Raw genomic sequence first — 24,205 nt, 5'->3', positions numbered from 1 at the left:
TTTCAAATTTGAAGTGTCAAAAGTGGAACAAATTTGAAAGAAAATAATGAAAGCCTCCAAATCCTTCATTTCACAGTGCAAATAGTTTTAAGAATCTGTCAAAGACATTTCTAAATTTTACAGAAAGGAAATTCAAGAAGGAAGGGAAAAGCAGGAAAAGATTTTCTGGTTTGATTTTGAATTTGAACGAAATACAACTTCCACAGCTGGAAAATCTGCTTTTCAGCTCGATCTAGGGAAAGCAACTATGTAGAGTTAACTGCCCTCTGTCATTTGCATGAAGGGCTTTTCTCATTGCTTTAATAGCCTTTAAAGTGACACCAGCTGGACTGTAACTGTAAGTTAAGTTAATATTTTTATTTTATTTATAGCTTTATAATCCTGAAATGTAATTTTCGCATAGTTTGAATGTAGTATTCCTGCTGGGCAAAAATAAGGTGGACGCTTTCTTGCTCTACAGAACCTTTACCTTAATATTTTTTTGATTGTTTTAATTTTAGACTGATTCTCAATTTTCTGGATTTATAGCGTGAGGCTTTGGGATACTTACAAAATCTTTTTTGTCCTGTACTCTTAAATTACTGGGAAGAGCTTTATATAGGTGTTTTTGTTGGAAAATAATGAGAATGGCTGAGTAATATCCTGTGTGAAATGACCACAAGACTCTTGGTTCTAGTTTATATTAGACAGATATTTACATCAAAGGAAAATAGTGCTGGTGCCATTTTACACCATACTCAAGAGTGTTAACAGAGATGTTAAAGATATTAACAGATATTGAATTTTTGCCATATTTCCCCTCAGTGCAAGGAAGGTTTCTGGCTGATGCAAGTGCTGTAGCGGAAACAACTAAAGCATAGGGATTTTTCACTTACCTTTCTACCAATATGCATTTTGTTAGTTTGGTAGGTACAACGTCTACCTACCTCTTGTAGTTCCTTTTTAATGTGAAGTCTTAGCATTGTGATTGAGTAAGAATATACAAATAACTGAATGACATGTTTGAGCAGGAAAAAGAAGGGTGTTCAAGACAGCTCCACCACATGGATATTATAGCAGCTGCGAGGGAAAGGTGTTAAAAAAATTGAACACTTAAAGTTTTACAACAGTCTGACCTTTGTTCTGCACAAAGGCTACAATGAAAACTTTATTTATTCATCTTGTCAGGCAGAACAGCAGCAAAAAGAAAAAGAGAAAGAGAAAGAGAAAGAGAAAGCTAAACCTCCTGATAAGACACCTGGAAAAGATAGTAAAGGAAAAAAGACAACGGCACCACCCCCCATTAAAAAGGACACCAAATTGAAACAACGGGGAGAAATGGAAGTGAAAGACAAATACATTGGTATGTAAAAAATGCAGATATACTCCTGATAAACCTTTGGAGTACTTTGTTTTTTCCATGTTGAAAAGTCAAGATCTATTTGACCATATCAAAGCTTTGCCACTTTACATTTGAAGAGGGCACTGTGGTCTGCTCAGTGTTAGGATGGATTGTGCAGTCCAAGAAGTAAAATACAGGTAAGATATATGTGGCATGTCAACATCAAAATGTTTGGGCATATGTAAGACTAAAAGGAAGTAGCTAAACAAATCCTACAGAAAACTTGTCATACAGACAGACTTCAGAATAACTAAATGTGTCAGTATCCAAAGGTGGCTTTCTCCTTATACTATAAATTAAAATAGAGCTAACAGAGTTGTCAACCCTGTCAGTGAAGAAATTTTTCCTAACATCCAATCTAAACTTCCCCTCTTTATATTTGTTTTAATATAGCTGCATAAAGAAAGAAAAAAAAAATAGACCAAGCCTTGAATTCAAAGACAGTCTGTTTCTGGTAGCTAACAGTAATTTTATCATTCATCCCCAATACATTATCACCTTTCTGAAATTAAACATTTCTGCTTTTGAGTAATCTTGAGATTACTTGCATTGATGTCTTTCCTCTTTTGCATATGAATTAGTCACTGACAATTAGAACTGACTGTTATCCTCTTGTCATGACTGTAATTATAATTTTCAAATGGCAGGCAGTCTTCAGCATGTATGCATTGGAATTTTTGGATCTCTGTAAGTGACTATGCAGACACCTGTCTTTTTTGTTAAAAATTATTAATGTTCAGTAATTTTATGTGCTCATACCTTTTCTTCCTGCAGTAACTGAGACATAAATTTATGTACTTCAGTTTCAGTACTAGGAGTGAAATAATAAGCCAGTTTTCTTCTGGTTTTGATTTTTGCTTTATGCAATATATGTGCTGGACTGTGGTGGCTGCTTCCTCAGCCGGTCTCTCTCTAAATTTCTATGTTATTTTATGTTTAGCTAATATTACAAGCAACAGAGAGCCTGCTGCTCCAGGTGGTAGCAGCATTTGCACAGTCCTGGCTATGTATCTGAGCACAGGCAGATGTCAGTGCCAGGCTACCCTTTCTCCTTCCTTGAATAAATGAGTCCCACGAGCTGAGGAGTCAGTAAAGCACTTAGACATGTGATGTGTTAGTAAGCATAAGAAAGGACCTTAATGCTAAATAAAGTTGTGATTTGCTTTTAGTGCAGGATAGTCTGCGTAACTCTATGTGTTTCAGTGCTGATGGAGAGATACAGGACCTTCAGCAGGCAGTTTCTGATAACTTAGGATAAATAACTGTACTGGATGAATTATATCACCTGATACCTGGCTTACAACCTGTATTTCTCCACAGGGCATGAAGGGAAACTACACAGTTCTAGAGCTTCTAGAGAGTTCATTTTTACTTACATCATGCTTAACCTTTTGCTTTGGTACTGAAATGTTGCTATGCATACTTCTACATAACTGATAAACCCAAATAGAACAGGCACTCAGTGAAACTTCTCATCTGCACTTTAAGATGAATTTGGATATGCCCATACCAACTAAAAGGGCTAGTGTGAGCTGGTATTACCAGCTGATGAGTATTTTAAAAAGAAATACATCTAGTGAACATCTACCTGCTGGGTAGGGAGGAGTCAGCAGTGAGTCAGCTGACACCTGCAGCTAATCCTTTGAAATTATTATGACTTGTGTAATCTTTCATGTAAGACACAGTAACTTACTCTGTGTATGATCCATGTCCAGTTTTATGCAGGATGAAATAAGATAACTTAAACTACCATTAGAGCATGTGGATATGTCCTGCCACTCAGCTCCTTAGAGAGGAGCAATTACAGAAATGCTGCTACAACACTGGGATTATAATCAACTTCTGCAGTTTTTCTCTGGGTCCTTCTCCAAACAATTCTTACTTCTGACTTGTATTCTTCCCTCTGTGTTCTAGGGGGTTTGGTGCAAAGGCTTCAGTCTAATGCACATAATAATTTTTGAACTTACGTGTAATTTTCCCAAAAGAACTGTTTCTCTAACCTTAATTTGCATTACCCCATATAGTCAAGAAAAAATTAATTTTGTTTAGCTGATGAATGTTCTTGCTCTAATCTGGTTTTGTTGTGTTTTGAACAGATGATGAACCAGATGATGGTGCTCATCATTACTTTATAATTCTGGGTTTCCCCAATCTTCAGTTGTTGCCTGTGTTGGCTGACCTTGGGGTTAACATTTCAAGTGTAATTCAAATTTCTTCTGAGAATTACAAGCCATTGCAGATATACTTGGAAGGAACTAAAGCTGAAGGACAATTTCCAATTTCATCTGAAGGTAATCTGGTTTTAAAAAAAATGTGTAGAAAGGAGATAATTTTATATCCAGGGAATGACTATTCTGGCTGTGTTTTTCTCTCTCTCCATGCCTTGTGTTTGTGCATGCTACCTATGAGCACCTGTGTTTGCCAGTGCTAAAGTAGTATTGCCATTGTTTGGTCACCAAATGGTTTGCCAGTGCAAAAACTGGACAGTAGAAAGAGGGACTGACTAAGCAGGCAGTGTTTGCAGCCACAGTAGCCACCAAAGAACAACATTTTATCAAATGCATACTTCTGTGAATTTTTAGGAAGTGCACTGGTAAGAAAACTTGGGTCATTTAATAATTTCAAGGAGAGTGGACAGTTGGCTACTTTGGGACTGTGGCCCCAGCCACAGGAGAATATGCCACAGAATAACGCTCTTGTAATTGTACTCAGCTGTCTCCAGGCTGTAACACCTCTCTTGAACTGGGATCCTGGTGAGCAGCAAGCTAAATATGTGTCATCAGTGATGGCTGACTATCCTGGGCTGTAGTGACATAGCCAGTAGATCAAGGGAAGTGGTTATTCCCTGTTACTTGGCTGTCATGAGAATAGACTTATGGACTCTACATTATAGATACTTATTCAGTCCAGCAAGCAGCCTCCCTATAAGGACTGGCTGAAGGGCAGTGGAAGAAGAAAAAGGGGTTATGGTCATGAATGGCCTTCGGGATTTTCAGGCTCCAGAGACAGGGTAAAAGTCTGGAGCAAGACTTTTGGTGGAAGAGGATCAGGTTAGGGATTACTTAAACAAACTGGACATACATAAGTCCATGGGACCTGATGGGATGCACTGAGGCATACTGAGGGTCTGGCTGTGATGTCACTGCAAGACCATTGTTAATTACTTCTCAAAAAATATGACAATTGGAAAAGGTGTCTGAGGACTGGAGGAAAGCACCACTCCTATCTTCAGAAATGGCAGGAATGACTCAGGAATCTAAAGGCCACTCCGACCCTTCTCAGTCTCTGAGAAGATGATAGAACAGCTAATCCTGGAAACAGTTTCCAGGCACATGAAGGACAAGAAGTTGGTAATTTGGCATCGATTTGCCAATGGAAGTCATTCTTAACCAACCTGATAACATTCTATGACAAAATTACTGTCTTGGGAGGTGAGAAGGGAGCAGTGACTATTGTCTGCCCTTTCTCAGTAAAACCTTTGGCACTGTCTTCTCATAAAGAAGCTGGATAAACAAGCACTGAGTTGGATTGAAAACTGGCTGAATCCCCTGGCTCAGAGGTTATCAGCGGGGATTGGTGGTATGAGCCCTGTTCAACATCTTCATTAGTGATCAGAATAGTTCCCTCAGCATGTACTCTTACGATATAAAACTGGGAGGAATGGCTGAAACACCATAGAATTGTGCTGCTTTTCAGAGGGACTCAGCAGGATGGAGAAATGGCCTGGCAGGGACCTCATAAAATTCAGCAAGGGCAAAGTCCTGCACCAGTTCATGGTGGGGGCTGACTGGCTGGAAAGCAGCTCTGCATAGAAGGACTTAGGTAGGGGTGGTGGCGCTAAGCTGAATGTGAGCCAGCACTGTGCCTTTGTAGCAAACAAGGCTAATAGTATCCAGGGCTGCATCAGGTCAAGGGATTTGAATCTTCTTTTGTACTGAGCACTGATGAGGCCACACTTGGAGTTCTGTGCTCCTCAGTACAGGAGAGATACAGCGCTACCAGAGAGAATCCATCAAACAAACACAAGTATGTTTAAGGGACTGGAGCATCTCTCATATGAGGAGAGACTCAAAGAGCTGGGAATGTTTACACTGGAGAAGAAGGAGCCTGGAGGGAAGTCATCAATGTTTATAAATGCCTGAAGGGAGCGTGCAAAGAAAAGGCAGACAGGCTCTTTTCAGTGGTGTTCAGTGACAGGACAAGAGACAATAGAAAAAACTGAAACATGGGATATTACCTGAAGAGAAAGAAACATTTGTTTTCTGTGAGGGTGACTGAATGCTGTAAACACAGTGAACAGACTGCCCAGAGAGGTTGTGGAGTTTTCATTCTTGGAGGTACTCAAAAGCCATCTGGACAAAATCCTGGGCAGTCTGCTCTTGGTGACCCTCCTTGAGCAGAGGAGTTTTACCAGATGACACCCACAAGGCCCTTTCAACATCAATGATTCTGTAATTGGAATAGAGGACACTAGCAAGATATGTGATGGTATTTTTTAATCTCAAAGTTGGGTGTCAGATGTTTGCTGAAACTCAGGATGGAAATATTTTAACAGTACTTTGAGAAAATGGATATATGATTTGTGCTTTATGTAACAGGGAGACATTGTACCATGGTTTGTCAAATACTTATGTATTTTAGATGTAGAAGCAGAGAAAAGAAAGGAAGATGAAGCTAGCAAAGACCTGGAAACATTTTGGAAATACCTGGAGCCAGTTCTGAACAGTGGAAAGCATGGATCAAGTCTCTTTGATGTTGCCAGGTTTCATCACCTAGTTAAGGAAAGTGACTTTCCCTCTGATTGGTCAGACAGCAAAATGCTGGTCAGTACATTCTGTTTTTACAGTTCATGGCATACTTTAGGGTTTGTAACTTTTAAGAACAGTTTAGGAATTTAATCTCAAGTCTTCTCTGAAACGGAACCACAGTTGTTAGTATATTTGTAATCTTAAACAAAAATGTATCCAACAACTTTATTCAGCGTTTGTTCACAAGGAGTCCTTTGAATAAAAATTCCTGATTTGGAGATTCTTAGTATTGTAGGCCACAGCAGAAGAGCTTTAAAGTAGTTTGAGGTTTTAAATTTATTCAGAGTCTTTGTAGACCCAGTTTGCATCTTGTTAGAGAGTGATATGTGTGTATGAAATAACACAGAAGTTATATTTTTATCCCCATAACACCAGACCTACTTACTGCACCTCAGAACAGTTACATGAGGAAAAAATTAAGATGAATGCAAGAATACTTTTTGATATATACTGTTGCTTTATCATACTCAGTACTGCTTCTTTTTGTCCAAAACATGGCTCTGATTTATTACTCATTATAGCCTGCTGAGTCAGGACTATTACCAGGCACTGAAGGAGAGAGTGAATCATTAGAAATTTTTTCCATCCTAGATTCTCACATATAGTGAGGTTAAAAAGTCCTGTATTTTTCAATCTACAATGTCAGCAGTAAAAAATACAAACTGCTAAAGCAAAATAAGGCAACATGCTATAATTTAACCTACTATATTTGTAGTCTGTTAGGGTTAAAGGGCATTCTAGGGTTAAACTACATTCTTCTAACCCTTATTTATAGTACAGTAGATTCTGTATACAAACAACTCAGAGTGGTTTGAAAAGCATTCACTAAAAATACCTGACTTGTGGAAACATGTAGGCTTGCTTCTTATAATATTACTTACCATTATACTCTTTATATAATCTTATAGTGCAAAGCCTCTTTTGGGAAAACAGTTTTTATCTTCTCTATAATCACATCTTACAGGGGACTGTTTCTACTTTTGAATATCCTGCAAGCACCTATATTATAGATGAAATAAAGGAAAAATTATCTATCACTGAAACAGATTTCAGTAGACTAATTATCATTTCATGAGCCCTACAGAAGTAAGAATGTATGTAAGTTTTTAAAGAAATGGGTGGGGAACATGTAAGTTCTGAAATTATAGGTGGATAGAGTAAGTCTGTTCTCGTGGACTTGCTGGAGAATCTCTGAGTCGAAGCTTGCTGCATCTCTGAAGCACAAGATCCACAGAAGGAAAATTCTTGTGACAAAATGTTAGATATTAATATAAAAATGACAGAGTATTGCATGCTGCAAGTAGTTTCTGCTCTCAGATTTGAGATCTTTAGAAAGGAAAATACTTTCAAAAATATTTTCTTTGTTGAAGAGTCACTAATGGTTAGACTTGAAAAACTTTTGACAAGCATCTAGGTCCTGAGGAGAGACCAAGCAAATTGAATTACGAAGTTGTAATTATACTAAACTTGGCTTGGATCCCATTGAGTAGCACCAGGTTTTGTTACTTATGACTTTGTTAAAAACTTGTTTTGTTTAAAAGACTGTGCATTGAGAACACTCCAATATTTTAATTGAAACTGTTGTGTGCTCTAGTGGAATCTTTTAAGTAATGCATGAATTGAAAGGTGTTATACCTTCTTCAGAAGAATATTGAAAACAAAGATGGAGGAATATTAATGAACATTCTGTTTTCGCAAGTAGAATTTCTTTTCCAAGTGTTGCTTCTAGTCTTTAAATGTTATGAAAACTGAGACAAGTATTCCATAACTCATCAGTGATTTGGGGTTGCCTGTTTTCCAGTGTCATAGAGAGGCACTGAGTTGAGGAAAGCAAATGCTTAATGTTTCTTAAGGGTTTGGTATTGTTTTTAGTGCTTAATGTCAGTTGTGCTTCTTTGCTGTGTTTTATTTTAGGAAACTTAAAATCGAGATGTTCAATGTTGTTAGCCACCTCTTAGAGGCAAACTTTGTACAAGAGATTTGCCCTACTTTCACAGAAGTGAAAGAATCACTCAGAAAAGAATTTTTAATGGAAATTGTCTATAATTTATAATAATTCCATTCTTTCCACAAAGTCCAGGATGTACAGGGGAAGAATACATCCATTAAAGCTGCTGAAACTTGAGTGTTTCATGTGGTCTCCAACAGGGTTTTGGTATTTGTACAAAAACATTTAATATTTAAAATAGCAGTTGCTATTATTCTTTTTATTCCTCCCAAGCTTTGGCAAAAACCACAGTACATGACCTCAAGAACCATGACTCTTTCCTTTTCAGATTTTTGCAGATACAGCGCTCTCCCTTTGGACATTTGGGCACTATGCTGACATTCCTTCGCTCACAACTGTGGATTTCAGAGTGCCATTCTTGAGGCTTTCTTTGTTTTCAAAGGGCAACAGAAAGAAAGAGAATAATACGAGATGATATTAATTACCTGGTTGGGGTTTTATTTTTCATCCTTCTAGGGCAGGGAAATGATTGACCTTGCAAATATGCTGCACCACTAAAACATAGACACATTACAAAGTATTTGATTTTCCTCTCTCATTCCTTCCCATCCAGAAAAACCCGTAAGTTCCATTTGCAAGATAGAAGACCTTGAACAATTACTGTTATGACAAGTTAGACTTTTTAACTAAATCACTTAGGCAATATACAGTCCATACTGTGCTGTGTCAGTGTTAAGGCAAATAAAATGAAGGAAGCTTTAGAATAACTCTATAAAGTATTTTGAATTGGTGGAGGAAAAAATCTTTTGGAAAATTTATAAACGGAAGCAGATCTGCTGGTTAAAGAGCTAATGACTCCTGTCACTAAGTTACATGACACTTTTATAAGCAAACTTCATCCTTTGTATCTGATTTTCTCTCAAAGCTTGCATTTGGTACTGTGCTGTTTGAACACATTGCTTGTTTGATGTATGACTGCCTGGACTGGAGAAGACAGCATTGCAACTACTTGGAAAACACCAAGTTTATCAATGTGCCTATGTTACCAGAGAGGAAAGCAACACAACTACCTGCAATTGAGGCAAGGATCCTTCTCTTTTTGTTGAGAATAACTAATAATAGGCTAGAATTACCTATCTTCAATTTTGACTCAAAAATTCACCTTGGACCATCACTCTACAAGTAATTTTCAGTGAATGAAATTTATATTTTTGTCTTCAGCATTTAAAACATCAAGAAATGGGGGAAAAATAGCTGAGCATTGGGGAAACAGAAAAAGGAAAATTGGAAGGATCCTACAGACGTAAAGTATCACAGGTGTAAAAATTTCTTCAATAGCATCTAATGACACATTCTTGTGTCTGAAAAATCAATATGTCGGCACAGAGCTACTATGCAATGTTGCAGATCTGTGGACTGTAAAAAAAAGATTATTAGTTCTATGCAAGATCACTTTATTTTATTCATAATAGGCAAAAGCTTAAGACAGCAGAAGAAAGTATCTTATTAGAACATGCACTACATTCTTACTATCTTGTCCCATTTAGAAGTTCAGCATCTAGTCTACAGTGAGTAACCAAAGCTAAATGAAATGAATTTTTCCCACCTATTTGTACAATACTAATTTGTTTTATGGTTTCTGATTTTTTATCTTAATTTTTGTTCATTTAGAAACAACCGGCACCTACAAAGATGACACCTACAAAGACGACACCTACAAAGATAAAAGGGAAACCAGAAGGAATCCTGCACACAGTAATTTTGTCAGAGGGTATGTTGAAAGGATTAAAGCACCAATCTGTAGTTGTTCACTCTGTCAAAGCATTCATTCATATGATGGCACAAACCCTCAAAATGATTTGTGCAGTTAGCTGAAGATGTTGTGTATCCTGTGGAATACCTTGTGGAAGTGTCTGAAAACTGCAGTGGTGATAACCAAGTTCTTTAGAAAATTACTTTTTCTATCTGTTTCTAGTCACAGTCAGATTTAAAAGATCTGAGTAATTTTGTTAGATCTCTAACTTGGTTAGACTCTTTTTAATAAATATTGTCTGAAGCTTCACAGAATCACAGAATATTCTGAGTTGGAAGGCACCCACAAGGATCACTGTGTCCAACTTAGCCCTGCATAGGACATCCCACCATGTGTCTGAAAGCATTGTCCATACAATTCTTGAACTCTGGCAGGCTTGGTGCTGTGACCACTTCCCTGGGGAGCCTGTTCCAGTGCCCAACCACTCTCTGGGTGGAAAAGTTTTTCTAATACCCAACCTAAACCTCACCTGATGTGAGGTGAGGCCACCCCAGTGCAGAGCAGAGCAGGACAATCCCCTCCGTTGCCCGGCTGGCAATGCTGTGCCTGATGCCCCCCAGGACAGGGTTGGCCCTCCTGGCTGCCAGGGCACTGCTGACTCAGATTCAGTTTTCCATCAAACAGGACCCCTGGGTCCCTTTCTGTGGCACTGCTCTCCAGCATCTCATTCCACAGTCTGTTGGTACATCCAGGGTTGCCTCATCCCAGGCACAGAATCCAACACTTTCCCTTTTTAAGCTTCATGAGGCTGATAACTGCCCAGCCCTCTAATTTGTCAAAGTCTCTCTGCAGGGCCCCCCTGCCTTTGAGAGGGTCAACAGCTCCTCCCAGTTTTGTTTCATCTGCAAACTTGCAGAACTGACTTGGAATATAAATTGGCATTTCTGAACAAACATATCTTAATGTTTTGTCTCCTAATACAGCAGATGAAGAAACTTCTATTCTGTCTCTTTCTGTAGACATGAGGTATTACAATGACTTGCTGAGTCAGATTCCTGATGAGTACATTTCTGTACCCTTAATGCTGAGCTGCATGTTGGAACAGGTGGGAATTTTCTCTTTTTGATTTCTGTGGCTAATTTGGCCTAGACCTGATGTAATGAATTGGTCAAAGATGAGTAAATCCATCTGTTTAAACCTAAAATATGAGACTGTGCATTGAGGGACTGAGCAAGGAGGTTCAATACAAAGGAGTCAAAACTCCAATTTTCTTCCATATTGTGCCCTTACCCTCTATATATATACAGTGTTATTCCATAATTAATTTTTGAAGACTATGAATATCATCAAATGAGGAGAAAGGTGTAATTTCTTATCTAGGTCAATAACAAGTTTTCATGTCCTTCAACAATGTTATTGATACTGAACTTTTGCTGGTTTACTCAGTTCAAAGGTCTTAGTTCAAGCCTAACATAAGAGTGTCAGTGCTGGTGCTAGACAGATCTGACTTCTGTTGATTTCAGGCACAATCTTTGATTTAGAAGAGACATACAATATGATTGGGAAGTCCTCATTTTAGGAGTAAAATTTCAGCATATTTTTGGGGCTCTTTACTTTCTGTAACTTAGTCTGAAAATAGACTTGGGTAAAAATACTCAAGGCCCAACACCTAATACACAATCAGTTTTTAATTACCTGTGTTCCTTAACAAGTCTTAACATTTCAACTTAGAAATATTTTTCTTCTTATCCTTCCAAAAGCAAGTAGTAGGAAAACATTTAATTCTGTTTTCCATAATCTTTGCTTTGTGCAGGAACTAACTTGGAAAATTGTATTTTTGCTGCTTGTGGAAAAAAATTGCACTTTCCTTTCCTGACAGAATTTCTTGTGTGCTTAGCTTATAGCAGGATTTGTTTGGTAGTTCTGGTAAAGTTAAGCAGCAGTGGTAATGAAGGCTAACATATGCTCCATTTGCCAGGTTATTGCAAGTGAAGAAGACCTTACACCACCGAGTCTGGTGTCACCAAAGTCTCATGCAGATGGGCTACGTCGTGCCATTGCAGATCATATAATCTCTGTCCTTCCTTCTCTTTCACTTCCTATGAGTGAAAAAAAGGTTTGTGTTGCCTTTTGTCCATTTCCTAAAATGACAAATCTCATTATTGAGGTTTAATGCCTCTTCCTTTTCTTTTTAAACAGGATCTATACGAGTACTTTTCTCCTAAATACGGTGAACAGGAGACTGTCATCCCCCAGTACCCTCTCTTATTTAACTACCATGATCGCCTGGCTCAGCGGTTGCACCTGCTGAAGGTACAGTGCTACCTATCATATATAAATATTTCCAAAGTTCACAGGCAATGAATGCTCAATGCACTAGAAGGGGAGGAGTGGTGTTTTTACAAAAACAGGACAGCATATCCTAGATTTCCACTGAGGTGGATACAGCAACATGTGTTTAGTTTACTTAAGAAGCAATGAGTTACTGTTGGAGGACACCTCACAAACATAGAGCACAAACAAACCGATTTCAGAGATCTATTAGCATTATTAATGAGGATGTTTAGCCTTTGGCATAGATGAAAGATATTACAGAGCTGTTGGTTTGCTGTTAAACATCGATGATACTAGGGAAAATGAGCTGCTAACTTGTTCATGGTGATCTAGCATGGAGACTAGATTGAATACTAAAATGTAGAGAAGTGTAAAAAATTACATAGCAGTTGTTAATGAACACAAGAAATGTATTCAGGTTGTCTAAATAGTTGGAGCATAGGGTGTAACCAAAACACTGCCGAATGCTAACAAAGGCAGAAAGGTTCAGAGATGCATAGTTTGGCATTATTGCAAAGTAACAGTTCCCAGATTTTCTGAACCAAAATACCTCTGTGGATGTCTCAAATTTTTCCAAAGACAAGGTGTAGTTTTACCATTAAACTTTAAAAATTCACTGAAGATAATACAAGTGATAATACAGTTCTAGATTTCACAGCTAAGGTGTGTCTGCCTGGCTTCATGGATTAAAAATTATCTGGGGAATGCTTTGATAACCATTGATTAAAACTATTCAGAAACAACTCAAGTTTGATACATTGGATGTATTCAAGCAGAAGGAAGGACTGATTAATCAACATGAGAGATGCTCTTAGCAGACATATGCTTGATGTGTTTTATATACTTGCTGAAGAGGAAATTCAGGATACAGCACAATGTTTGAGGAAAGAGTAGTGGAAAAATATTTGGAATATGCAGTTGAAGAAAAAGGTACCATAAGCGTGTAATACTAAAAAGAGTGAAGCTGAAAGATACCACTAAGTCTGAAAAAATAAATCCTTGAATATATAGGGATGTCTCTCATCGTAGACTGATCAATAAGTTTATGGATTTCATTACTGTGAGAAGTAGCACAGACCATCTGAAAGATATGTGGAAGGTACCTGCTGCCAGTCTGAATTAACCTGTACATATTTCTGTGTTTTTAAGTCTAGCTAGCACAGGCAAATAACTTCTAACAAATGTCTGTTATTATGCTGTCAGTCATTCTCTTATGTGTCTAATGTTTTTCTGCCTACAATATCTGATGCCATGATTCAAAACCACACTGTGAGCACATGTTCAAATTTAAGTTTAAGTCCAACTGACTTAAGCACATGCTAATGTCTTCTGCTGTAGAAAGACTTCTTTATTCAAACATAATTTTTGGAAAGTAGTGTGAAAGTTTACTTTAACTCTGGTACTTTGATTTTTGTTCCAGGTCCAGAAGAACTTAAATCCAGAAAAGATTGAGCATGAAATGATGGATAAACTGCCTCTTACAGAACTTATCCATTTCACCCCTCCTACAACTGAAAACAGCACTAAACGCTTGGCCAGACTTCACGAGCTCATGCATTATTGTACTAGTGGTAAAAGGATTTTCATTGATATAATTTCCATTCTTTCTATTTCTGGTTGATGAGCCTATTAAATAGGAGGGATTTTGGGACAAGATTTTTAAGCTGCCAAAAAAACCTTTGCAGAATTTCCCATTTTCACATTCTTGCTTATATATAATTATAGCCTACTATACAATTTAACCCTGACTTCAGACCTCAGTTTCATGGTTAATGGAAACAACTGTATGAGTGTTAAATATTGCATAACTAAGAGCTGGAATTATCTTAGAACTACTTTATTTATTTGTATTTGCAAACATACAAACACTTACTAATTCTGAGGAAAAAAATAGCTGTAAAAATTGCAATTTTGCTCCTAGAGTGTAGAATGCATTTTGAGAGGCAATGATGTAAACTGTGTTTATTTATCAACACCCTTTTGGAGGTAAAGCACACGTATCTTAGGTAGACAATTTTTGTAGAACAGTACATGGCTTTCAGAATGTATTCTATGTAAGCTGTTGGTGTTAATAATGAAACTACTTTATAACAGCCCCTTTATCAAATCAAGAATACATTCACTTCTCCAACCATAATCACTTCTGCAGTTACCTTTTCTTGGAGCGTGCTTGTCACCATGGCATACACTGGGAAACAATCCCAAAGACTACGTAAATGCCCTTAGGTAGTATCAAAAGTCTGCTCTAGGTTATTAAGAAATATAAACATCCAAATCCCTTTGGTTACATTTATGTCATCATATAAGGCACTGGATTTGAAGGTACTTTCCCAGCTCTTTCATCCTGAAGTCCCTTGTGTTGGATTAATTTACACTTTGCTGTGTTATTTCTAGTTGTTGGTATGTTCATTTTGGACAGTAAGCCATTAAAGTATTCAGTATTGCTATAGTCTTCCACCTGGTGGGTATTGAATTTGATGGTCTTCACTGGACCATACCATACTGCCAGACTCTCCCAGCTGGTAACTTAGCTAGTAAAGCCTTTGCTTTTATCAAAAAAGATGATTAATTTGAACAGAAGATGAGAGATTGAACAGTCTCAAGATATACGTGTTTAGGTGCTTAACCACCCTAAGGAGAAAACATTTCAAACTGAAGATATTTTCTATGTGATTTGAGAATTGTATTACCGGTCTTAAACTTCAGTGCTTGGCATGATTATCACTGTTATATGGACACCAATGCATACAAGCATAAATAGGATTTATTATTGTCTTTGCACCTCACTTCTGTTTAAATTATGTGTAAAATTCTGTCTGCAGAGGAAAAAAAATTGATACTTGTTTGAGAAGTTACAGATAATGGAAACATTTCATGAACTGAAAATAACTAGTTGCTAACTGGTCCGATAAAGTCTACCCAGTATTTTAAAATCAACATCATTTCTATAAAGTTAATGAGCCAGAAGGTATTCAGATGTAGGAACCACTTCATTTAAGATGGATTAATACTTAGGCATATCATTTTGCAATTTGGAAGCATTCAACTTTGAATGCAGTGTAAAATGTAGCCCACATAAGTTGATCCAGTACCGTTAAGGAAATTGCTGTTGGCTTTTGCAGAGTTGCCAAGAACAATACACTTAAATAGTCTTGTATTTATTTTCTGCTGAGCTGTAAGGACATTTTCAGTTAATGATTGTAATTCTTTTTTAGAACTTCTGAGTTGGGCTGAAGTAGAAAGAGCCTTCAGAGTGTTTACTTTTGAAAGCCTGAAGCTGACTGAGCTGAGTGACTCTGGTTTCCTGGAGAGCTCTGGATCTAGAGTTGGAGGTGATTCTGAAGTGTCTTATATCCCTTGGGATAATCCAGCCATGTTTGCAAGACAGCTGAGACAACTCTTCCTTATGGAAAGGAAGCTTAATGAGAAATCTCCAAGAGGCTCTGGTAAAAAGCTTTCTGTTTACATTACTCCTGAAGAATTTGAATCCACTGTTTGTCTTACTATATCATTTGCTATTGCAGGGATGTGATTTTTCTTCCTTGTACAAGTCAACAAATTTTCAAGTATTGTCTAGCCTGTACACTGAGTAACTCTGTAGGAATACTAGAATAAAGACAAAAGCTGTCTTGTTCTGCAGCATTAACAATTGTAGATGATGGAGAGTGAATGTTCTGAAGTTCTACATTTTCTCCTGCAGATTCTAACAATGAAAAGTTGTTAGCCTGGTTAAAGGAGATGTGTTGGCCAAAAAGCAACATTATAAACAAGTGATTATTTCTTCAGGAGGCAAGAAAAGTAGAAATTAGGTCAGTTTAAGCAACTATACCTTTAGGTTCATGATCATACAATCATTGTTTAGGTTGGCAGGGACATCTAAAGGTCATCTATCCTGTCATCCCTGCAATAAGCAGGGACATTTTCAGCCAGATCAGGTTTCTCAGAGTCCAGTCTGACCTCCAGTGCTTCCAGGGGTGGAGCATCCACCACCTTTCTGGGAAACCTGTTACAGTGTTTCACCACCCTCATTATGAAAAATTCTTCCTTATATCTAGTCTGAATCTATTCTTCTTTCCTTTAAAACCGCTACTCCTTTTCCTATGACTACAAGTCCTACTAGAAAGTCTCTCCCAAGGCCACAATAAGAAGAGCTTCCCAGAGCCTTCTCTTCTGCAGACTGAACTCTCTGAGCCTGTCTTCACAAGAGAGGTTCTCCATCCCTCTAATTACCTTCATTGGCCCTACTCTGGACCCACTTCAACAGATCCATGTGTTCCCCATGCAGAGGACCCCAGAGCTGGATGCAGTACTTTGTGATGTTGTCTATGCTTTCCTAATAGAGATGTCTAAGCGAGCAGATTAGATGGGATCCTTTCCTTAGAAGGCTGGAGCAGACAAAAATGAGTCCTGCGTATCTGCTTTTCTTCTGAATCTTGGGAACATTTTTGGATGTTAGTTTATTTTGCTTTTATACTAGTCATGATATTAAATATTGCAGTTACAGGCATAACAACATTTCAGCACTTCTGCAGCACAAAATGAAATGCCAGGAAGATAAAACATTTCTTTCAGGTTTCTTCAATCTTCTAAAGGCAGTCAGTAAACAGGGGTAATTTCCAAGAGAAGCAGAGCCTAAAGATGTATGTCTGGAAGCTGAGCTCATTATAAGACACTTACAAGCAAATACTTTGCGCTGTCTTTTCCGCCTGAAAGAGTAATTTTCTTGTACATGTGAATTTTGATCAAATACTAGTGACCTCTGCCCTAACTTAGGGAATAAATAATTCTATTAAAAGGAAATTATTTTTTAAAAATTAAGAGAATATAGAAGTTAAAGTCCTCATGTGATGCTGCTCATATCAGGTGCTCATTGTAACAATGGAATGACTGGTCAGAACCTCAGGAGAAGCAATATTCTGTCAGTAGCTTATGGATCTCTATCAACCAAGTTAATTTAAACTATAAAATTTGCGTTTGTCAAAAATGTGTGAAAATATCAAAACAATTGATTTTGCCTTTTATGTTAATGTCATCTGTGCAAAGGACTGCTTGTTAAAGTATGAAGAAAAAGGGTTCTTTGTTTATGAGTCCAAAGGATATTTCTGAGACTATTTTTAGTGGGCCAGCATGGGTCAGATAGAAAGGATGATTTGAGTGGGTTTTATGAAGTGTTCTTCTTCCCTTTTTTTTTAAATTTTATTTAATGATCTGGCACTTGCTCTCACTGGGTTTTGATGTGCTCTTTTAGTATAGAAGCATAGCAGATCTGATCATGTATTTATAGGACAAGTGTGATGAAAGGATGCTTCAAATTGATGTTGATCTCATCAGGGAGACTAAGGAAATTGCATTAGTCCAACCTTAGTAGGGCTGAAATTCCTGGAACAATTCTTTAAATTCTGCTTTCGATTTCCAGAGTATTCAGAAATAAGTGACGAAGATGAAGAAGATGAGGAAGATGTTGTGGTTGATCCTCTTTTGAATGAAGAATTGGATCTTCTTGCTTCTGATATGGCAAGTGTGAGAAATGGAGTCAACTAGGCTTTACATGAGACAACAGAAGATACTGCCAGGACATGTTACTGGGGATTCCTTTGCAATTCTTCATGCAAATATTAATTTTGTGATGTTTGGCAAATACTGACATAACATTTAAGCACTGTGAAATCACTTTCTTTGAATTCCAAGGTGAAGGGTTTCAATGAAGCTGCTAATTATAATTCTGTGCTGGTTTTGCTGAATACCAGGGGTCAAATACAAGCAAGAAAGTTTAAAGGAAATTGTCAAATTGTGTCACACTAGTAAACTGTGTAGTTTGGCATCTTCAGAATCACCTGTCTGCCACACATCCCATAATAAACACAGCAATTTTAAAATTACATCATAGGACATGTTTGAATACTAATAATTGCTTACGGAACTCAAAATCATATAAGCTAATAATGAAAGTGTTTAGATTATTTTGTCATAAAAAGTCCTAACCCAAAACCACTTGGGGGTAATTGTATTTCTTATTAAACAGTGCCATATGGGTCTGCACATATGCATCATTATGCAGTTAACTGTGATGCAACATGGGGTGCTCTCTATTAATCCAACAAGATTACAGTCAATTTAATACAACTGATGCTGAAATGTTCATATTCATTATTTTGGTTTGTTGTATTTTGAGGTGAGTCCGGAAACCTATGGCCTAGAACAAAGTTTAGAAGCAATAAAAAAGACACAGAGGCGTTGCTTGACAGACTGGAGTCTGGAAGAGCATTTTCAACCACATGTTCTTCGTCAGGTATCTGTGAACTGACAACCTCATACCTACAGTCACCCCTCAGAAGGCTATATAAAGAATTAGTAGTGGAGTTCAGGATATTTTTCTGCTAGATAGTTGATTCAGTTTTATCTCTTTCATATTTACCAAAATTCATTGTGCTTTAGCTACTTTTCAGTTCTTTATGTGAAATTCAGTTTGTAATGGGTTTTTGTTTCCTCATTTGGCCAAACTGGAGCTGTCCTATTTGGCAGCAAGTCTCTTAGCTAAAAGTGTGGTGGAGACAAATCCACCTTGCCCTTAGGGGTGATCCTCTGTGGCAGTTTTGGAACTCAGTGCAGCATATGTGAAAACATACTTTGCAAATGCCTATGCAGTGTATGTTTTATGGGCAAACAGAAAATTTGGTTGTCACAGTACTTCACCCTTTAAGGGCTAAAAGCATCATTTGTAGAAATCTTGCAGGCTAAAAACTAAAACTTACCTTGCAGAAAGACCAAAATGTGAAAGATAAGTTCAAGTGTAGTTGTCTTGAGTTGGGAGGTGTCCTCTTGGGATTGTTAGTTCCTGTGCTGCCTTGAGCTTCATAGGCTGTAATTCTTATTTGATCCTGACACGTGCTATACATGGGTGAAGGAAGTGCTGCTTGGATGTTTGCAGCACCACATTAGTGTGACAATTTTAAAGTCTGGTCATGGATTTCGCTACATGGGGAATCCCTTTGTATGCAACATAAATACCTAATACTACTTCAACTGTCAATAATTACTGAGTCTAGCAAAAACATACTGATGGAAAATAGAAGTAGTAGAAAATAGCATTTTATTGCAACAGGAAATAACCTTTTGTACAAAAAGTCTTGGCAGTTAGGTGAGGTCCCAGATGACTGGATAAAGGGAAACATTGTACACATCTTTAAAAAGGGTAGAAAGGAGGACCCTAGGATCTACGAGCATAATCAGCCTCACCTCTGTTCCTGGGAAGATCATGGAACAGATTCTTCTAGAAGCTTCAGTTGCATTGTTCTGAAAAATAATAGTTTAAAAGAAGACTTTCTTCTACCTATTGCTATAAAATCGGTTTCAACCTGCAGGTAATGTAAATACTGAAAATGATGGGGCAGTGCAAAGCAGAGCGGAATAATATAGATCACAGTAAATCTCAGAGATGTGCAGGTCATAGTATAGCAAGTTGAATACCAAGTAAACTCAACTGAGATAAAAAAAAAGTAAATTAATTTTCTTTTTATCTGGTATATGATAATTCTGGGTTTATTTACTATTTATTTACGTATTTTAGTTTTTAACCTTGTCTAAGTATTTGTTTAATATTTTAATTTATTTAGTTTTTATGTAGCTGAACTTTTTTATTCATGGTCAGTCAAAAGGTGCAGCATAGTTGGTACCTCTTCTCAACATGAATAGCAGTGCAGTTTCAATTTCCACCCACCTGAACAATTCAGGTTGCTGGAATCCAAATGCTTTGAGTACATCTTGTAGGGGAATGGAATTCTTGAGCACCTGTTGCTCAAAGGTGTGCTGTGTAGCCTCTGCACACATGCTACTGTCTGCAGGGAGGATGTATTTCTATTTCTTTCCTTTTCAGGTTCTTCATACAGCATCCCAAGAATATAGATGCATTGATTCCTTCTATCATGCCCAAGATAACTCTTTACTAATGATTTTTCACAATCCTATGAATCAATATCGTCTGTGCCAAGATACTTGGGATATTGCCCTGCACTCTAATGTTGGATTCAGGTAATTGATTTTATCTTCCCTGTTTCATTCACAGTCATTTTCCATTAAAGACTGCATGGGTGTGCTTAGGGCAAAACTTTGAAATTAAGACATGGCTGTGTGACACATTTATGAGAAAGCAAATTATGCTTTCTCATAAAGCAAGGTCAAAAACAGTGCTGTATGAAAAGAATTCTGCTGAACTTTCCTGAGTGAGAGCAATGCAATGTGTAGCTCTTTATCACCAAATATAAAAATGTAAATAATGCACACAAACATACAAAATCATATTAGGAATGCCACATGAAGAAAATTGTACTGGGGACATTTTAGGTGAAGGATGTTAAAAAAAATCTAAGTATATACCTAACCAAGTTTTTCAACTATATATACACAGGTGTAGTGATTCAGTGGGAAATGTCGCTCTGGTGCTCTGTGGATTAATTAGATTTATCAAATAGAATTTCAAGCAAAATATCCAGTATAAAAACACCTTCTCCCCCACCATTTGTCTGTATCCCTTTCTAAGTGTAGTGCCTCATTTATCAGATTGTGGAAATTTTTTATAGTAGACTTTTGTTGGCACCTATAGATTTGAACAGATTTGAATACTAAATAGGCAAAATGTGCCTACCTGAACCTGTATTTTGTATTGTATTTTGTATATTTGCTCTCAGTCAAGGAACTCTGTGTAGGTACAGCTCAGCTTTTCAGGCACTTGGAATTAAATTATTTGCCATGAAAAGAGGCTATTGTGATTAGCAGTGACTAGGACCAGAGTCATAAGAGATTTACCAGCAGAAATTCAAAGTTCCTTGGAGAAAATGCTGGCTGGTTTGTGTTTTGTTGGGCAGATCCATTAAATGTCTGGTCAGTGGTTTTGCATTTATATAGCAACTAAAATCTTCCCCAAAAGATAAGTGAAAGATGGTATGTTCAAGTAAAGCTGGGTCTTGCATTCAGATAGACCCAAGCAGAGAGTCAGTGGTCTCAAGGCCTGTTACACAGAAGTCTGTTGGTACCCAGATCTCCTCACTCTGCCAGCCATTCTTACACTCTTTTTTTGACACTGCACTTTAAAAGCCTAATTCAAGTTTCTTAAATGTAAACAGTTGATGCCAGTTTAGCTGCCTGGTGTATTTGAGTTGTCTGGGCAGGGTTGACACATATGACATGAGACCCATGGGAGACACTTTTGGAGCAAATACCAGAGAGCAGGTCACACACCCCAGTGCATCTAACATGCCACCTGGTGTTTGCATACACTGACTAACGCCTTGTCCCAACAGCATATTGATGGTGTAGAAGCAGAGGGAGGTAGCAGACTTCCTCAGGAAGCATTTCTCCCTGAAACAACAACTGTTCATCTGTGGGGTTGTAGAACTGCAGATTGGCTGGTCTCCTTGAAAGGGCATTCACTGAAATAGTTCAAGACCAACTGAGAAATGGGAAAGGCTCTTGATACCTGCAAAAGAAAAGTTGCTAATTTTGCATCCAAAGGAAAAATGATGCATTTTATCTGATAGATGTGTTATAATTTAGTTGAGGATTAAACAGCTGTGTGCTTTCTCCTTCTTACTCTTCCACATCCACTGAAAACAAGGTTTAGACATTAAAGATAACTTCTGCTTGGGGCACGCCTTCTTTATCCAGTGACATTTCACCAGGTTCTGGTGAAAGAGCAGCAAGGAGCTCCTAAAGAAAATGCCATGAATGCTAACAAGACACTTTGGCTTTGCTCTTGTTTCCTAGACATATTCAACATCACTGCTATATATGCTACTTAGAATTTTCAAAGAGCTACAGGTCCTCTTTTGGTTCTGTTATGTGGCATTGGTACCTGCCTATACTCTGCAAAATAATCAGCACATTTCAGACCTTATTCAGCCTTATTGCTAAAGATCATTTCAGATTTCCAGACAAAGTATCATAAAGATTTGCTAGTGTATGTTTCCAAGCAACATAACACTTCTGTGGAAGACACTCATTAAATACCTGGAGTGCTTCAAGCTGTTGCCTGCAATTAGCTTCCAGATCCTGCTGACTTGCTAGAAACGGGCACAAGCTCTACTTATTAAGAGGTATTATTACTTGGTTTTACCTTTGTATGAAATAACTGACTCCTGATGAGTTTAGTAACAATTTATTGATTAATATTTTATTTAAATTACTATCATTCTAATTTTTGGTATCTTTAAGAATCACACTTTCATCACAGAAGAATTGCAAATGCACAACAGATGTGGTGCTTGACCATCTCTCTGATAGGAGTTCTCTGTCTGTGTTTACTTGTTACTTCTTTATTGTGACATCTTATAGACCACAAACCATCTTTGTAGTGTTGTTTTGATGCCTTTTTCTGGTCTTAAAATCAAGAGGCATACACGGTTCGAAGGGGAAAAGGGATTTTACCTTGGTATTTATTCTTAAGGATCCTTAGGTGCACACATCTAGGTCATATGCATCGAGATGTACCCCACCGAGTCTTTCCCTGTGTCCCTGTGTCTCTCCTCCTCTCTGTCCCCCCCAACATTGGGTATAACATTATAGGCTTTACTAATTAGCATATCTATCAAAGATTCCCCAATGAGAGGCTCAAGTGAGCCCCCCCTCCCCAAGGAACCTTCCCCTGGATGGTTCTATCTTGGTTTACAGAATATGTTCTGGAGAGGACCTTGGGGTCTGGGGCACACTGATCCCTAGCTACGAAGCTTCTAAAATGTTTAGTCTCTTAGCTTAACAAACAAGTCCAAGAATGTAGGCAAAAAGCACTAGGAATACAGAAGCTGTAAAAAGGTATAACAGGGGTATAAAAGAAAAGGCAAAAATCTTCATGGCATCAGTTTCATAGTTGCTGTCTGGAATATAATTCTGTTATCTGATAATCACAGAATCACAGAATAATTGCATTTTGTTTACAGTGAGTCTTGTTACAGCAAGTTCTCATGCAAAGAGAAAATTAAATTTCTGACATTGCAGCAGCTTTTGCTCCTGGACATCCCAGTTACCTTCCTTCTTCTTTGTGGATATCATGTCCTGTAGTTCATGTAGAACATCCAAAAATTCAGAAATTATACTGTTTAAAGGGTAGGCAGCAGGAGACTGTGTGTGAAATCTAATGATGCTACAGAGTAAGGAGTCCAAAGGCATGCACACATGTACCTGCAGTGATAACTGTGTATATAAAACATTTTAACTCTGGTTAAAATAAGGATAAGTGGCCACTCTATTAGGAAGCCGAATCAATTCAGGCATTATCAAAACTATTCTTTTGCTCAAAGTTAATCTTAATAACATTTGTTTACAGTTTCATAGTAAACACATTACACAAGTTACTGGAAAAGAGTAATCCTTCTGAGAAATGCTTCTGAGTCAGACACTGGCAGTAGTGACATCAGAATACGTATTAATAGAATGTGTATTTTAGACTTTGAATGACTATTTCATTGGCCTAAAATATTTTCCACACGAATAATCTCTTTTTTATTTATAACATATATTCATCTTCAAGTTATTCCAGTACTGGCAACTCTATGTTCCAGACTAGTTTTGCCTTTTGTTTTCAACACCATGGGTTTTTATAGCTTGTACACTTTTCTTCAGATACAAGCAGAATAACCTTCTCCCTACTGTGTGTATACATGATCAACATGCAAGTTTCCCAAAGCAACTCCCAAAGTTGCACAAGTGGGAGAGACTTGTATTTCCTGAAGCTGTACATGAACTGTATAATCCAGCCTGTGTACATGGCCTACATATTAAATATCTTGGACATACTGCTGCAGTAAGAACTTTAAAACTGTCATGAGGTCAAGAATTGATTGTATTTTCTACATGTTCATACCCAAAAGCCTCTACTCCATATAGAGTTTTTGAATACAATTGAATCATCTTGAACTTGTAAATACAAAATATCATGAAGACACAGCAACTGAATCTGATGCATTCTTCAAAAGCTTCTCTGAACTTTGCAC

General features: G+C 37.6%; 1 protein-coding gene across 1 annotated transcript in view; it reads left to right on the top strand.

The window, feature by feature from the left end:
* SPAG17 (sperm associated antigen 17) overlaps positions 1 to 24,205 on the top strand; it is an 89,726-nt gene that overhangs the window by 26,014 nt on the left and 39,507 nt on the right. The window contains exons 5-17 of the mRNA XM_048294062.1: positions 1,168 to 1,342; positions 3,478 to 3,672; positions 6,023 to 6,204; positions 9,063 to 9,218; positions 9,809 to 9,908; positions 10,874 to 10,995; positions 11,869 to 12,006; positions 12,090 to 12,203; positions 13,645 to 13,795; positions 15,440 to 15,670; positions 17,641 to 17,738; positions 18,397 to 18,513; positions 20,098 to 20,252. Coding sequence (XP_048150019.1) covers positions 1,168 to 1,342; positions 3,478 to 3,672; positions 6,023 to 6,204; positions 9,063 to 9,218; positions 9,809 to 9,908; positions 10,874 to 10,995; positions 11,869 to 12,006; positions 12,090 to 12,203; positions 13,645 to 13,795; positions 15,440 to 15,670; positions 17,641 to 17,738; positions 18,397 to 18,513; positions 20,098 to 20,252 — 1,934 coding nt within the window. The remainder of the gene's footprint in view (positions 1 to 1,167; positions 1,343 to 3,477; positions 3,673 to 6,022; positions 6,205 to 9,062; positions 9,219 to 9,808; positions 9,909 to 10,873; positions 10,996 to 11,868; positions 12,007 to 12,089; positions 12,204 to 13,644; positions 13,796 to 15,439; positions 15,671 to 17,640; positions 17,739 to 18,396; positions 18,514 to 20,097; positions 20,253 to 24,205) is intronic.

The sequence above is a fragment of the Corvus hawaiiensis genome, chromosome 2, assembly GCF_020740725.1.
Source record: "Corvus hawaiiensis isolate bCorHaw1 chromosome 2, bCorHaw1.pri.cur, whole genome shotgun sequence".
Taxonomy (NCBI): domain Eukaryota; kingdom Metazoa; phylum Chordata; class Aves; order Passeriformes; family Corvidae; genus Corvus; species Corvus hawaiiensis.
This window is presented reverse-complemented; position numbering and strand designations above follow the sequence as displayed.